This window comes from Typopeltis vanoorti, chromosome 13 (assembly GCF_054136105.1).
Source record: "Typopeltis vanoorti isolate ZY-2024b chromosome 13, IOZ_Tvanoo_1.0, whole genome shotgun sequence".
Taxonomy (NCBI): Eukaryota; Metazoa; Arthropoda; class Arachnida; order Uropygi; family Thelyphonidae; genus Typopeltis; species Typopeltis vanoorti.
In genome coordinates, this window is record NC_143561.1 from 85,225,652 (window position 1) to 85,238,944 (window position 13,293).

At 36.4% G+C, this 13,293-nt stretch overlaps 1 protein-coding gene across 2 annotated transcripts in view; it reads right to left on the reverse strand.

The window, feature by feature from the left end:
- Nucleotides 1–12,702, reverse strand: part of LOC150100328 (sorting nexin-25-like) — a 350,110-nt gene extending 337,408 nt beyond the window's left edge. For both annotated transcript variants that reach the window (XR_016549234.1, XM_090402426.1), the window contains exon 1: nucleotides 12,168–12,702. Coding sequence is in view for 1 of the 2 variants with exons in the window: in XM_090402426.1 (XP_090258552.1) it covers nucleotides 12,168–12,221 (54 nt within the window). In the remaining variant the exon portion in view is untranslated. The remainder of the gene's footprint in view (nucleotides 1–12,167) is intronic.
- Nucleotides 12,703–13,293: the final 591 nt, after the last annotated feature.

The window sequence follows — 13,293 nt, forward strand, 5'->3', positions numbered from 1 at the left end:
TGATTTGAAATAAAATTAAATTAGATAATTGGAAGAAAGGTAAGATAGTGCCATTGCATAAGGGTGGTAACAGACTGGAAGTGTCTAATTATAGACCAGTCTGTGTGTCATCAGTAGTTGTTAAGATCTTGGAGAAAGTAGTGAGGGACCGTATACAGCACTGGACAGATGAGGGTAATGTTATCTGTGAGAGTCAACATGGATTTGTGAAAGGGCGCTCTTGTTTTGGCAATATGCTAGCCTTTTATAATAAAAAGTTACAAGAACATTAGATGAGGGAAAGGCATATACTGCAATTTTCTTAGACTTAGCAAAGGCATTTGACAGGGTGCCACATGATAAGCTGATATTTAAGTTGCAACACATGGGTCTGGATGTCAGATTGGTCAAATGGATTCAGGATTGGCTGTCTGATAGGCATCAGAGAGTTGTGTATGGTGGAACAGTTTCAAGGAGACAGAAGGTTACAAGTGGGGTCCCACAGGGCTCAGTACTAGGACCTATATTGTTTAACCTTTATATCAATGACATTGCCAGTGGATTGCAAGGGGATAGTCAGTTGTTTGCAGATGATGCGAATAGTGCAGATGTGGTAGCCCTGCAAAAGGATTGATTTGAATAAGCTACATAGATGGGCAAATGAATGGGGGGGTGTCAGTTTAATGCAGCAAAATGTAAGGTCTTGAGGTTTGGGAAACATCGATGGGATGCTGCATACTCTATGGGAGGAGTTATACTGGAGGAAGTTGGGGAGACAAGAGATCTGGGGTTGATGATTGATAGAAACCTGAAGTTTAGGGGACATATTGCAAAGGTGGTGAAGGTAACACAGAGGATTGCTGCAATTATGAGAAGGACACTGACCTGCAGAGATAAGAGGGTTATCATTCTGTTGTATAAGTCTCTGATCAGAGACCACACTTGGATTATTGTTCTCAGATTTGGTCCCCAGGATTTGAAGGGGATAAATTAACTGTGGAAAAGATACAAAGACAGATGACAAAGATGGTCTCAGGACTGTACAAGGATAGTTATGAGAATCGGCTGAGGGAATGTGGACTGCAGAGTTTGGCGAATAGAAGAAGGAGAGGTGATATGATTGAGACTTTTAAACCTTTGAGAGGTGGTTACAGGGTTGACACTGGGGAGTTCTTTCACTTGGTTGAACAGCAGGAAGGAGTGATGACAAGAGGCCATCCCTGGAAGTTACGAAAGGAAACTGTGAGCAAGAGGGTGAGGAGTGGTTTCTTTGCATGGAGGGTGGTTAAGCCGTGGAATGCATCGCCTGATAGAGTGGTAAGGGCGAGAACGATCAATGAGTTTAAGGAGTGGTATGATAGATTTTGTGTTTCTTATGGGGGGGGAACCTCCCCTCGATGAGTCTTGACAGACTTTATGTTCTTAGGAAGGACCTCCCACGATGAGTCTTTTGACTCCATGGAGGCCTGAATAATAATAATAATAATGAAATGACAACATTATATTAAATTAAATGAAAAATTAATTTCTAAATAAAACAGTCTATTGCTTGCCATTTTTGAGGATGAGACGCTCCCAAATCTTGGCAACAGAGAGACAGTCATTCTGATTTAAATTTGGATGGTATATAAGTGCCTCAGCACTCTTTTTAAATAATTTCTCAAACCTAAACCTGCAGCAATGTAAAAGGTTAGTATTGGGCAATAAGATATCATGGTCAGTGTCCACTCCATGTTGAGCAAAGCCAGATTTTTCAGATTTATTAATATAATTTTTTTATGTTTATTAATGTGATTAATAAACATAAAAAAATTAATATAATTTTTTAGTTTATTAATGTGATTAATATAAAAATGGCATTCGTGTTATTTTTCAACAGAATGTCCTGTTTGTCCAAAGTATGAGCAGAAGCATTCACACTAAACTTAGTAAACACCAAGGAGGGAGAGATGTTATCTTTCATTATTCTGTTTATCTTTCATGGATTGTAACCAAGAGGAGATTTTGTTCAGAGGGAAAAATGTAGGAACTAAATTGTATCCTTTCAAGATCTTAGCAATCGTCTCAGAGATGCCTGCAATATGTGGGATAGGGACTTGCCATACAGGTTCAGGGTTTTGGCGATGAACTTGTAAGAGTCAAAGATGCATGAAACTTCCTTGAAGTGAAACCATTCTGTAGTAAGATGAATTGGATGGCACCCAATTCTTGTTGGAGTGCTTGGGAATTGGAGTAGATATATTCTGTAGAGCAAAGATTTGAAGATGCCTATTTTTTGAGATGGATGATGTGCTGAATCTTGCTGCACGTAGCCTGTGAAGGTAGGTTTACACAGTGAATAAACATGTAAAATGAAAGGTTCAGGGTTTTGGCAATGAACTTGTAAGAGTCAAAGATGCAAGAAGGGATATGGGAAAGGAGGATGTCCAGGAAAGCTAATTTTTCCACCCTTTTCTTTTCCATTGTGAAGATGATGCATGGGTGTAGGGTGTTGATTTTGTTTAAAAAGTTAAATATAGATTCTTCCAAGTCTGGCCAGATAACAAACACATCATCTACATATTGAACCCAAATGGAAGGTTGGGGTTGTATGAAAGAGAATAGGGATTCTTCAAGATGCTCTAAGTAGAAATTAGAAAGTGCAGAAGACAAGGGGCTTCCCATGATGGGAGGAAAAAAACTGCATGCACTAATCTGGTCACCTTGTTATATGGGTAATAAGGAAAGAGAGGAGAGGGGGGGGGAAGAGTGAAGAGGCAATCGTGATTGTTGGAGAAAAAGGAGAGATTAAGGGAATGTAGTCTGCAGAACTTGGTAGACAGGAAGAGGAGAGGTGATATGATTGCAACAGTTTAGTTGGAGAGCATAACAGGTAGATTCAGGAGAATTACTGAATAAGGTTGTGGGTTTTAAGAGAACAAAAGGCCATCCCTTGAAAGAGGGGTGTGTGAGTCAGGTCATGAGTGTGTCATGTGAGTAAGGAAGTGAAAAAGATTTTTGCATGGCAAGTGATAAATAAGTGGAATGCATTGCCATGGTGAGTGGTGAGAAATCCAATGCTGTGTCTTCAAAGCAAGGTAAATAGTTATTGTGGTCCACGAGTGTTCAACATCCTGCACTGAGTCTTTGGATTCCGAGGAGACTTATAAGTACTACTAATACTACACTATACTAAAGTACCTAAATGAAATTAATACTATGTGCAAGCTAGTTATACAATAGTTGGGGGTCAACAATGAAAAACTGTATTTCTAAGTTAGATGATTGCACTGAGTGGGAGTGAAATGAAGATTCATCAAAGGAGATCCATTATTCACACAATACCTATGATACCTCTCCTTAAATTCATTCACTAACACCTCTGGCAACCTATTCCACCCATTAACCACCATCAAGCAAAAAGTCTGGTCCTAACATCTCTGCTAACCACACTCTTACACAATTTCTACAGATGACTCCTTGTTCTCTCCCTTTCTGCCATGTACTGAAAAAAGGTTTTTAGTGTCAATCACGTAAAACTCCTTTAATAACTTAAACACTTCTATCATATCTTCTCTTTTTCATCTATCAGCTAGTTTTTGAAACATACAGACTGTCAATCTATTGTCATATGGAGAATTCCATAGAACTACCACAATCTTTGTCACTCACCTCTGGATCATCTCCACCACTTCTTTATCCCCATGGAATCCAGGTGCTTAGATGTGGCCTTATTAACGCTTTATATAGAGGAACAATAAGCTCTCTATGCCTGCTTGTATTTTCTTCAATGGCCATGTAATTTGATGTGCTGTTCTCACTACCTTAGCAGCATGCCCTCTAAACTTCAACTCTCTGTTCATAATCACACCCAAGTCTCTGGGCCTCATCAGTTTCCTGCAGTTCAGTTCCATTAATACAATATGCAGCTTCTGATCTCTTCTGTGCACCACCTTACACTTGGCCACATTAAACTGGCAGCCATTTACCTCTGTCCCTACTGCTAGTCTGTTTCCTGCAGGATCTCTGCATTGCCTTCATTTACCATTGCTCTTTTCAGTTTGCCATCTTGAACAAATAACTGAATATTTCCTATATTATTGATATACAAATTAAACAACAGAGGATCAAGTACTGAGTCCTGTGGTACACCACTGGTCATCTACCTTCTGCTGGACTCAACTCCTCCATGAGCTAATATCTGTCCATCAGCCACTCTCTAATCTAAATCACCAGATTCATATCCATCCCCATTTGCTCCAATTTATGCAATAAAGTTCTATGTGGAATCTTGTCACACGCTTTTAAAAAGTTTAGCAATATCACTCAGTAGCCATTTCCCTTATCTAACTCCATTCTCACTTGATTATAAAAAGTAAGCAAATTACTAAGACCAGACCTACCCTTCACAAAACCATTTTGTCTCATATTCTTATCCACCAGTCCTGAATTCTGTTCTTCATCAATATCTCCAATACCATAACCACCACTCCTGAGATGCTGATTAGTCTATAATTTGCTACTTTTGTCGTGAAGCCTCCTTTATGCAGTCAGACAATTTTGCAATTTTTCCACTCCATTGGCAACTTCCCAGTACTGAGGCTTAAATTAAACAGCTTGGTCAGAGGAGCTGATAATTCTCTTGCACATTCCTATAATACACAGTACAATATGCCATCTAATACCATAGCAGCATTCACATTGAGGTTCTGCAATATTTTAAGCAGCTCCATTTCTTCAACCTTTATTCTTCCATCAATGTCACATCTGGCATTGCAATATCACCACCTAGATGGTACACCCCCAGTAAAATGCTCACTTGATAATTACATTGTTTGGTTTGCTTCTGTTACAACCCCACTATCAATACTTTTTAGTCATCCTTCCATAGTCATTCTTCCTTTTACTTCCCACATAGCAAAAGAACACCTTAGGATTTCTTTTGGTCTCATCAGCTGGCTTCCTCTTGTAATTAGCTTTGCCCATTTTTACCAAACAGGTCCCACTTTCTTGCCTGCACATTGTAGCGTTCACCATTCAACTCCTTCTGACTCCAGGTATATATTCTGATACTGCTTTCCTCAAATACCCCTTTGATAACTACCATCTCTTTCCTTTAAGTTCATATGCCATGGCACTGCTAAAAGTTGACTCAGAGTGTCATATTCACTTGCTTTATAAATCTATATACCTCTTCACAACAGAAAATTCTGCATGTCTCCATCTCTCAGGTCAAGACTAGATGATCTTTCTACAAGCAGATGCAGCATAGCTAGATTAGTTACTATTAAGTTCTCTGAAGCTATGATCAGATCAGGCACTCTCGAACCTTGCCTCTCCATTACATTCTGCCCCAGGTAATTATCTTTCAGCAGCTCCATAAATTCCATTTCCTTCCTTGCATTCCCTCCATAAATTCCTTTTTCCAATCTATGTCCCCATAGTTGAAATCCCCAGTAATAATTACTCAATCTGCAATCACATCATGCTAATATGCTGATGCATGTGATTTATATTCTCCCTTATACCCCCTGGATTATAGCAGCAACCAATTACATATTTCATTATGTTGGCTTCTACACACCAGATAGACTCAAATGAACTGCCTTCTGAATCCCTTTTGGCCTTATAAATTAAAGATGCCAAGAAATCATATTCTTGGTTTAATTCTTTATCCAAGTGTAAGCAAACAAGGTTTGTGCATGAAGTAACTTCATGACTAGGCTACTTGCATACTAAGGCTAATGACCTCACATTACTTGCCTTAGTATCTCATAATGCAAAGCGCATATCCTTAGGGAGATGTGGGAAGAGTCACTGCCCAGACAGTTTCAATCTTTACTGAGTTCTCATGAGTGGGAACCAGACCCAGAGGTGATACCAAAGTTGAAGTCAAAGTTGAAGTAATTCAAAAGTCATATTTCCATATACGAGTGGCTAAAAGGTGTCACACCTTATTATTAAAATACTCTGGATTAGAGATGGTTGTAAGTTTTTCCACTTGGTTATACTATAAATTGAAGACGCCAAGAAATTATATTCTTGGTTTAATCCTTTATCCAAGTGTAAGCAAACACAGTTTGTGCCTGAAATATTTGTGCATGTAGAGGCTAGTAATGTCGTATCACTTGCCTTAGTATCCTATAATGCAAAGCACATATTATCCTTACAGACATGTATAATGCTATGCATTATGGGAAGATATACAAGTTGTCTGGTATTGGTAATTCCCTTAAAATGCTTGGCGAGCATGAATGTTTTCACCAAGCACTTTAAGTGCCCATTTTATGTGTATGTGTGTGTATATTGATTCCATACATGAGAGCTTGAGGGATCTATAAGCACATTAGTACCATGTGTGGAGTGCAGATGAAGATTGAGATAGAAGTTTACTGATGTTTTTTTATTCAAGAGTTGCAGGTTATAGTTGTTTGGGAATACTTCTTGAGTAAGGTTGTTCCAGAGGACAGAGGTGGATGGAACAAAAAAGGGGTTGAATAGAAGCAGGTTTGGTGTATTTTGCAGTTGCACAGTAAAGGGAGTGCTGGGCAGCTGCAGCTCTTGTATTAACAGGTGCAAAAGAAAGTGAAGCAATGATGGTTGCCAATTCACTGGATAAGTGACCATGGAAGTGCCTGTGAAATAGAGGTTGAAATGGGTCTGTAAAAACCCATCATCTATGAGCTTAATTGCTCACTTCCAAACAGCATCAATGATTTTAAGGGAAGGGAAGTTTTAGGTGCACCACCCCAAACATATGAGTATTGTAAACATGGAATTATTTCGGATTGGTACATAGCGAAGAGTTGACTGGGTGTAAAATAGGTTCTTGAACAATGCTGAGGAGGTAATTGATTGATGCAATGTATTTATGTCAGGAAAGACTGAAGGTAAAGGTTAGGCCAAGCAGGGAGATCTGATCTTGTCTGGTGACTTGTATATTACTGAGGGTAAGGGTAGGTGAGCTGGGCACTCTTGTGAGAAAAGGCAAGTCTGTGTTTTGGAGACATTGAACATAACAAAGTTGTCCTCGCCCCTTGAAGGATAGTATGTAGATGGCACTAGCTGTAGATGATCTTGTAGTCTGGAATGTCAGAGTACTGTATAGTTTGTCAAATAAATAGGGTGAGTGAAGAGTACTATCATCTGCAAAGCTGTGAATAGGATAAGTGATTTATGTACAGTATGTCATATTATGTATGTCATTTATGTACAGGAGAAAGACAGGATGTGATGACTTCTGACTTTTTAATTTGCTGAGTGTTATACACTGGAAGAGGTATGATGGTTCCATGTGGAAGATAAAATAAAACAAAAGTGGAAGAAAAGAAAAGCAAATATATTGACTTACAAATCAGTTTACATTTCAAGAATGGCAAGGTTTTATTACTAGGATACAGGACTGGATAGAGAAGAGCAGGATTCTTTATAGGGTAACGATGTATTTAATAAAAGATGGTCATGTTTCAGTAATACAGTTATATTTAAGAGAAATCAATATACTATGCCATTTCTGAATTTTGCAAGATTACAATTCAGGTGTCAGAGTTTCTGTGTTTGATCTACTGCTATTCAGATTATTTAAATTATAGTGTAAATAATTAAAAGACAAGTATGAAAACCACTGCTGATGTGATGAGCTTTCTGGAGAATATGAATCTATTGATAGCTGGATAGATAGTGAATATTATAATTCAGTATAGCTAAATGTAAAACTGAACTTTGGAATTCAGAGATGGAAGATCATATGATAGTGGTCAATATGTACAGCAAGTTGGGGACAGCAAGGGACCTTGGAGTGGACTGGGTATGATGAAGTTCCCAAGGACATACTGACAGTAGAAAATAAGTATCTCATTCAGAATGCAATTTGACTACTATAATAAGATTTCACTGCTTTTTATTTTTTTGTTGTTGTTATATAAAAATTCTTGAAAGAATGCAGAGATGGATAACTAAGATGTTTCAAGAGTTTGGAATAGGACTGTGAATTATAATAATAATGATGATAGTTTTGATTTTCTTCATCAGGAGGCATGAGACATGGTAATGCATTAGTTAAATGGTTAATACACATCAGATTTTCTATACCCAAGTGTATAAATTTATGATAATATTCCTTAGTTAAACACCTTCCATGTACAGTAATATCCCACTTTATGACACTTCACTTTACTACAATCCAATTTTACAATGCTTCTCAATTGTGACTAGTGCTCATTTGTAGAACATTGCATTCACTCATACAAATGCTTTAGTGATAAGACACTGCCATGAATCAACCAATGTAGAGTATTTTGTGAATTCAGTTTTTACAATATCATTGCTCCCTACATCTTTCTCTGTTTTGGCTATTCTTATATCCTTATGGCTATTAAACTGTTTCACAGTTTAATAGCCATAAGGGTGCTAGTGCTCCAGTGAAAAGAAGATGTGTAAAGCATATTATATTACATGCTAAGATTAAAATGATTAAGCTTCATGATGATGGTGTATCAAACACTGAGAGAGGCTGCAGGCTAAAAATTACCTAGCACTACTGTTCTTAGAGTTGTTAACAACAAAGTTCTAAGTGAAATGAAAAGTGCTACACCTACACTAGTTAATATTACAGTTATCTGTAAATGTGACAATTTTATTGGCAAAATAGAAAATTTTTAATAGTATAGATTAATGATCAAGCTGGTTGGAATGTTCCCTTAAACTAAGCTCTTCAGAATAACTTTTCCATTTGCAAAATTATTCTAAATTTTTCATTTGCATATCTGACATAAATGAATGCTTTATTTACATTATTTACACACATGATTGCTTAAAAATGTTATTAATCCATTACATGTGAAGAAAATGACAGTGGTTTGAAATCTAACATGCCATATGACCAGGGTATGCCTGCAGTTAAAATAGCTGGAACAGATGGATAAAATACTGATTAGGCACCATTCATTCAATTCCCCTCCTCAAGACAATTCACTTAATACTGGAAACTGATACAAAAAATTTTTCATATTACATTTTATAGACAATACTGTTTTCTATAATTGCTATCATTTTTTATAATGCTACACCACTAAAACACAAGAGCATTCTGCAAACTGAATGAAATTCTACCTCACTGGTAGAATTCCATTGAGTTTCTTGAAGATAGATTTTCATTTGATATTCTTCATCAGGGAGTGATGAAGATATTAGCAATGATGAAAAAACAATTTTATCATCTCTGAATTTTGTCCACAGGTGTGACTGTACAATGGACCAAAAAATAAAAACTAAAATCTGCTTTTGTCTAGGGTCACATTAAAGCCATTCCTCACTGGTAGAATTTCATTCAGTTTCTTGAAGATACATTTTCACTTAATATTCATCAAGGATGATGAAAAACAACCTTATCTTCCCTGAATTTCATCCACAGATGCCACTGTTCAATGGACCAGAAAATTCATTGAATTGAATGCTGCTGTCAAGGGTCACAATTGAAGCCACTAAGACTATGAAGGGAATACATCTGGTGTAATAATTGCTCAGATGGCTTCTTTGTTTTTAGCATCAACTCTATATGAAGCCAGCTAATCTGCCTTGTGATGAAAATCCTTTATCAGCAGGATATCTGATCCCAGGTCTTTCCAGTAAAAAGACATATTCCACTGACTGCACTGCATTCACCAATGAGTTTCCAAAGGAATCCCTCTGGATAAGATTAAGGCTATGCAATGAATTATCAAACATATTCAGCAGATATTTGTAACTGCTTCTCTTGTTTACAAGAGAAGTATGTAAAAGAGATTTTTTCTTCTTTTTTTTATATGCCAGCTATGAAGAACTGTCAAAAAATTAAATGTACTGGGTATTCCATAAGTCTAGCTTCACAGCAAAAATACTAAAAAGGGCAAAACAAAAGCTTTTATTCACAGAAGGATAGCAGTCATTGTAGTATCATCATCAGTGGACCTCCCTAAATGTTACTTATGCTGTTTTTATCTGTTATTGGCTTACAGTTTGGATGCAGTCTGTTAAATTCAACAGCAGCTTCTCATTGACTAATTTCCCATGAGTAGAATTATTTGGATTCACTCTTCCTTGATCAGAAACATTATGGCCTGTAGAAATATAGAAATATGAATTTTTCCTATACTGTCAGATTTATAAGACACTACACAAAACTTTTTTAAGTTTTAAGTAACTACAGTTCTGTTTATCTCATTATTCTGGCAAAAATGTAACACCCTGCACTTGAGCTACAGTGAACACATTACTTCTAAGTTCACAATCAGGGCCGCGCCAACCCGAGGGTAAAAGGGGTGCACCGCACCCGGGTGGCAACATTGATAGGGCAACATTTTATGTAGCTAATATCTAATTTGGATTATACAATGCAGTATTAGGGATGGCCGATAAAAGTTTGCACCCGGGCAGCAAATACCCTTGGCATGCCCCTGTTCACAATGTTCAAGTTACCAACATATATTGAAATGATGGGTCTCAGTTCAGTATCATGGCACACTGCTACATACTACTTTGCTACATTTTAACATATTGAGATATAAATTAAAGAGCAAGGAACCAAAACATACCATTGAGTGAATTCTGATTTGTGCATGATTATAAAAATTCTCTGTGTATAGTGGCTGAATAACTTGAAATAAACTATGTTTGGCATTGATGGTGTTAGTCATATGTAATGCATTTTGCTTGACTGGATTTGCATAAATCCAAGTAAATTCACCAAAGTGATGTTACCAAAATGCAGTAAGTGACAAACCAGCATTTTATTTACAGGTTGACTATTTATTAACTGGTAATGAAATAGTTGCAGGTGTAACAACTATTGGAATGAATAGCATCTTCACATTTTAGACTACAGACCAATGAGTTCAAATCCTACCATGATATGGATCTTTGTGAATATCTTTAGGTGGCAGATGATTTTCATAACTCAGTGTGTTATGAAAACCATCTTTACAAGTTTCCAAACTTCCATGATGAGAACCACCCTGCTCATCAGAAGCTTGTAGTAACCTGAATTATCATAAAAAAAACACCTTCAGCTTGCCAGCATATTAAACTATGCTCAAATTTAGCCTAAATGGAAATGATTGTACAAAACATACTCATAAGATGCTCTGCTGGTGTTTAAAGGAATATAAAGTAATGAAACAAAGTATGACAGCAGACTGGTTATTTACCTTGAATAGCTAATCACACCAACAAAATTAAGCAATCAGAATTACTGAAATACAAGTTGCCAAATGTTACCAGAAAAATAACAAACAGCTAGTCAGTGATCAGTTAACTAACTTGATAAGGGAGGCCATTTGTTCACTGGAGCCAAGGTAAGGTGATAATAAAATCCATGGCATTAAAATTCAGTAATGTTTGAATGCAACAAGTTTCCAAACTTCCATGAAACCATCACAAATAATTTATCTCAATCCTGACAACACAATTTCCTGTACATCTTTACATCATTTAGTACCAAGCATGAGATCAAATCTATAAGTAGATTTACAAGAATAATCCCATTTCTTTACTCACATCTGATTTTGTTATCCTTATTTTCAATTTTCTCTCTCTCAATTTTTTCAAATAGAAAATAGTATTGATCGTTCAATAGCGTAGTTTGAGGTTAGTGGATTATGTACTATGTCAGCGAATCATTGATTATTTAGTGTAAATAATGGTTATGCAGTGTGAAGTGCCCACTCATGATATGCCCTTCTTGGAAGCATTATATAATAATTTTCCTTCACTTTTTTCACAAATGGAATATTCACTCTCACATTCCCATTTCTGCATGAAGAAGTAATGGGATTATAAGTAATAAAAATTCCAATTGCCACCAATTTCTTCAATTCACTTTGGTCTCATTTTTTTTTTTCACTTATCATTTCTTTGTTTTTATTATTATCTCAGATTATGAAGAACTTCCCCAAAAATGATATTTTAAGACTTACTAATCAATCATTACAATTTTGGGGAAGTGCTTCATTTTTTTTTTTTTTTTTTTAGACAGAAAACACTTTTTTGGTACTATCTGCATAAGAAAACAGCATTTCTCAAACATGCAACAAATAGTTCACAAACATTCTAAATTTTCCATGATTCATTATTCATGTGAATTGGGTCACAATGTTCAGTCAAAAGGGTATACTAAAGTTCTTGTGCAGTACATTTACTACTATACAGCAGTTCGTTACTGCAAATGAACTTACTCGTTTGGGATTCTCCTTTAAGAGATGAAAACCGAAACTGAAAACAGGATACATTGTCGAAAGAACCGCCTGTAAAAATGTCAAGGCCTGCGATTATGCATTGCCATTATCACACATTTAAACGAGGCAATTAACGTCTTAGTGTGCGAAATTGACACCACATAATAAGGAGTAACACTTTCATGAACTCCTGTCATACATAAGATATTTATATTCAGGTAGAACTGCTCATCTGCTAAGGAGTACCCACAAAAAACAATAATCAGTTAGCCTTTGCATGATAAATGATCAACAAAGCTTTAATCAAAACTTAAGTATCGTTAACGAATAAACACTTGGACATGAATTTTATATTACACAACTACCACAATAATACAGTGACATTAGTCACTTATGCTGTAAGTTAAGAAACGTCCATTATAATTTTCAAAGGACTTAAAAACCATTCAGTAAGATTCATATTGTCACATGATACTACAGTTTACAAATGAAACTTTACTACAAATAATCATAACTTAAAGCAACGGCCACCGGAAAGTAGCGATGTAAGCGCCTTTTACAAAGTACAACGTAGATATCCGTAGTGCTTTATAATATATTAAAAAATAATAAATAAATACCACCAAACATAACAATAATAATATTTTTAACAACAGTTTATTGTTTTTCAAAGAAATTACATGACTGAAGTGCACATTTGTTACATGTTATTATGATTAGGACGATATAATTTTATAAAATATAAATATAAAAAAAATCAGCTAAAAGAATAAAAATGCCTTTTATTCCGTATAGAAAATAGGGGAGGCCGTTTTAGCCCTGTCTAACTTTTGGAGACTGAGTGGGTAGCTCAGTCTCTACTAGTAGCCAATCAGAGATAGCTGGCCAAACTATCTCTAATTTAAGCAGCCCGCAGTGAAGAAACGACTCAACAAGTGCCGCCATCTCGTGGTCTCTAACCCTAACACAATATTTTTTTAATGTCTGAAATAGTGTAGGTTCTACGGTTGATTATCTTGAGTTTACGGGACGAAAAACCTGAGTTTCCGGGCGGAAAAATCCGCCTGCTCGTGCCAGAGAACGACTACCTCGGGAACCGATCGAGAAAAAAAAAAGTTAGTCGGTG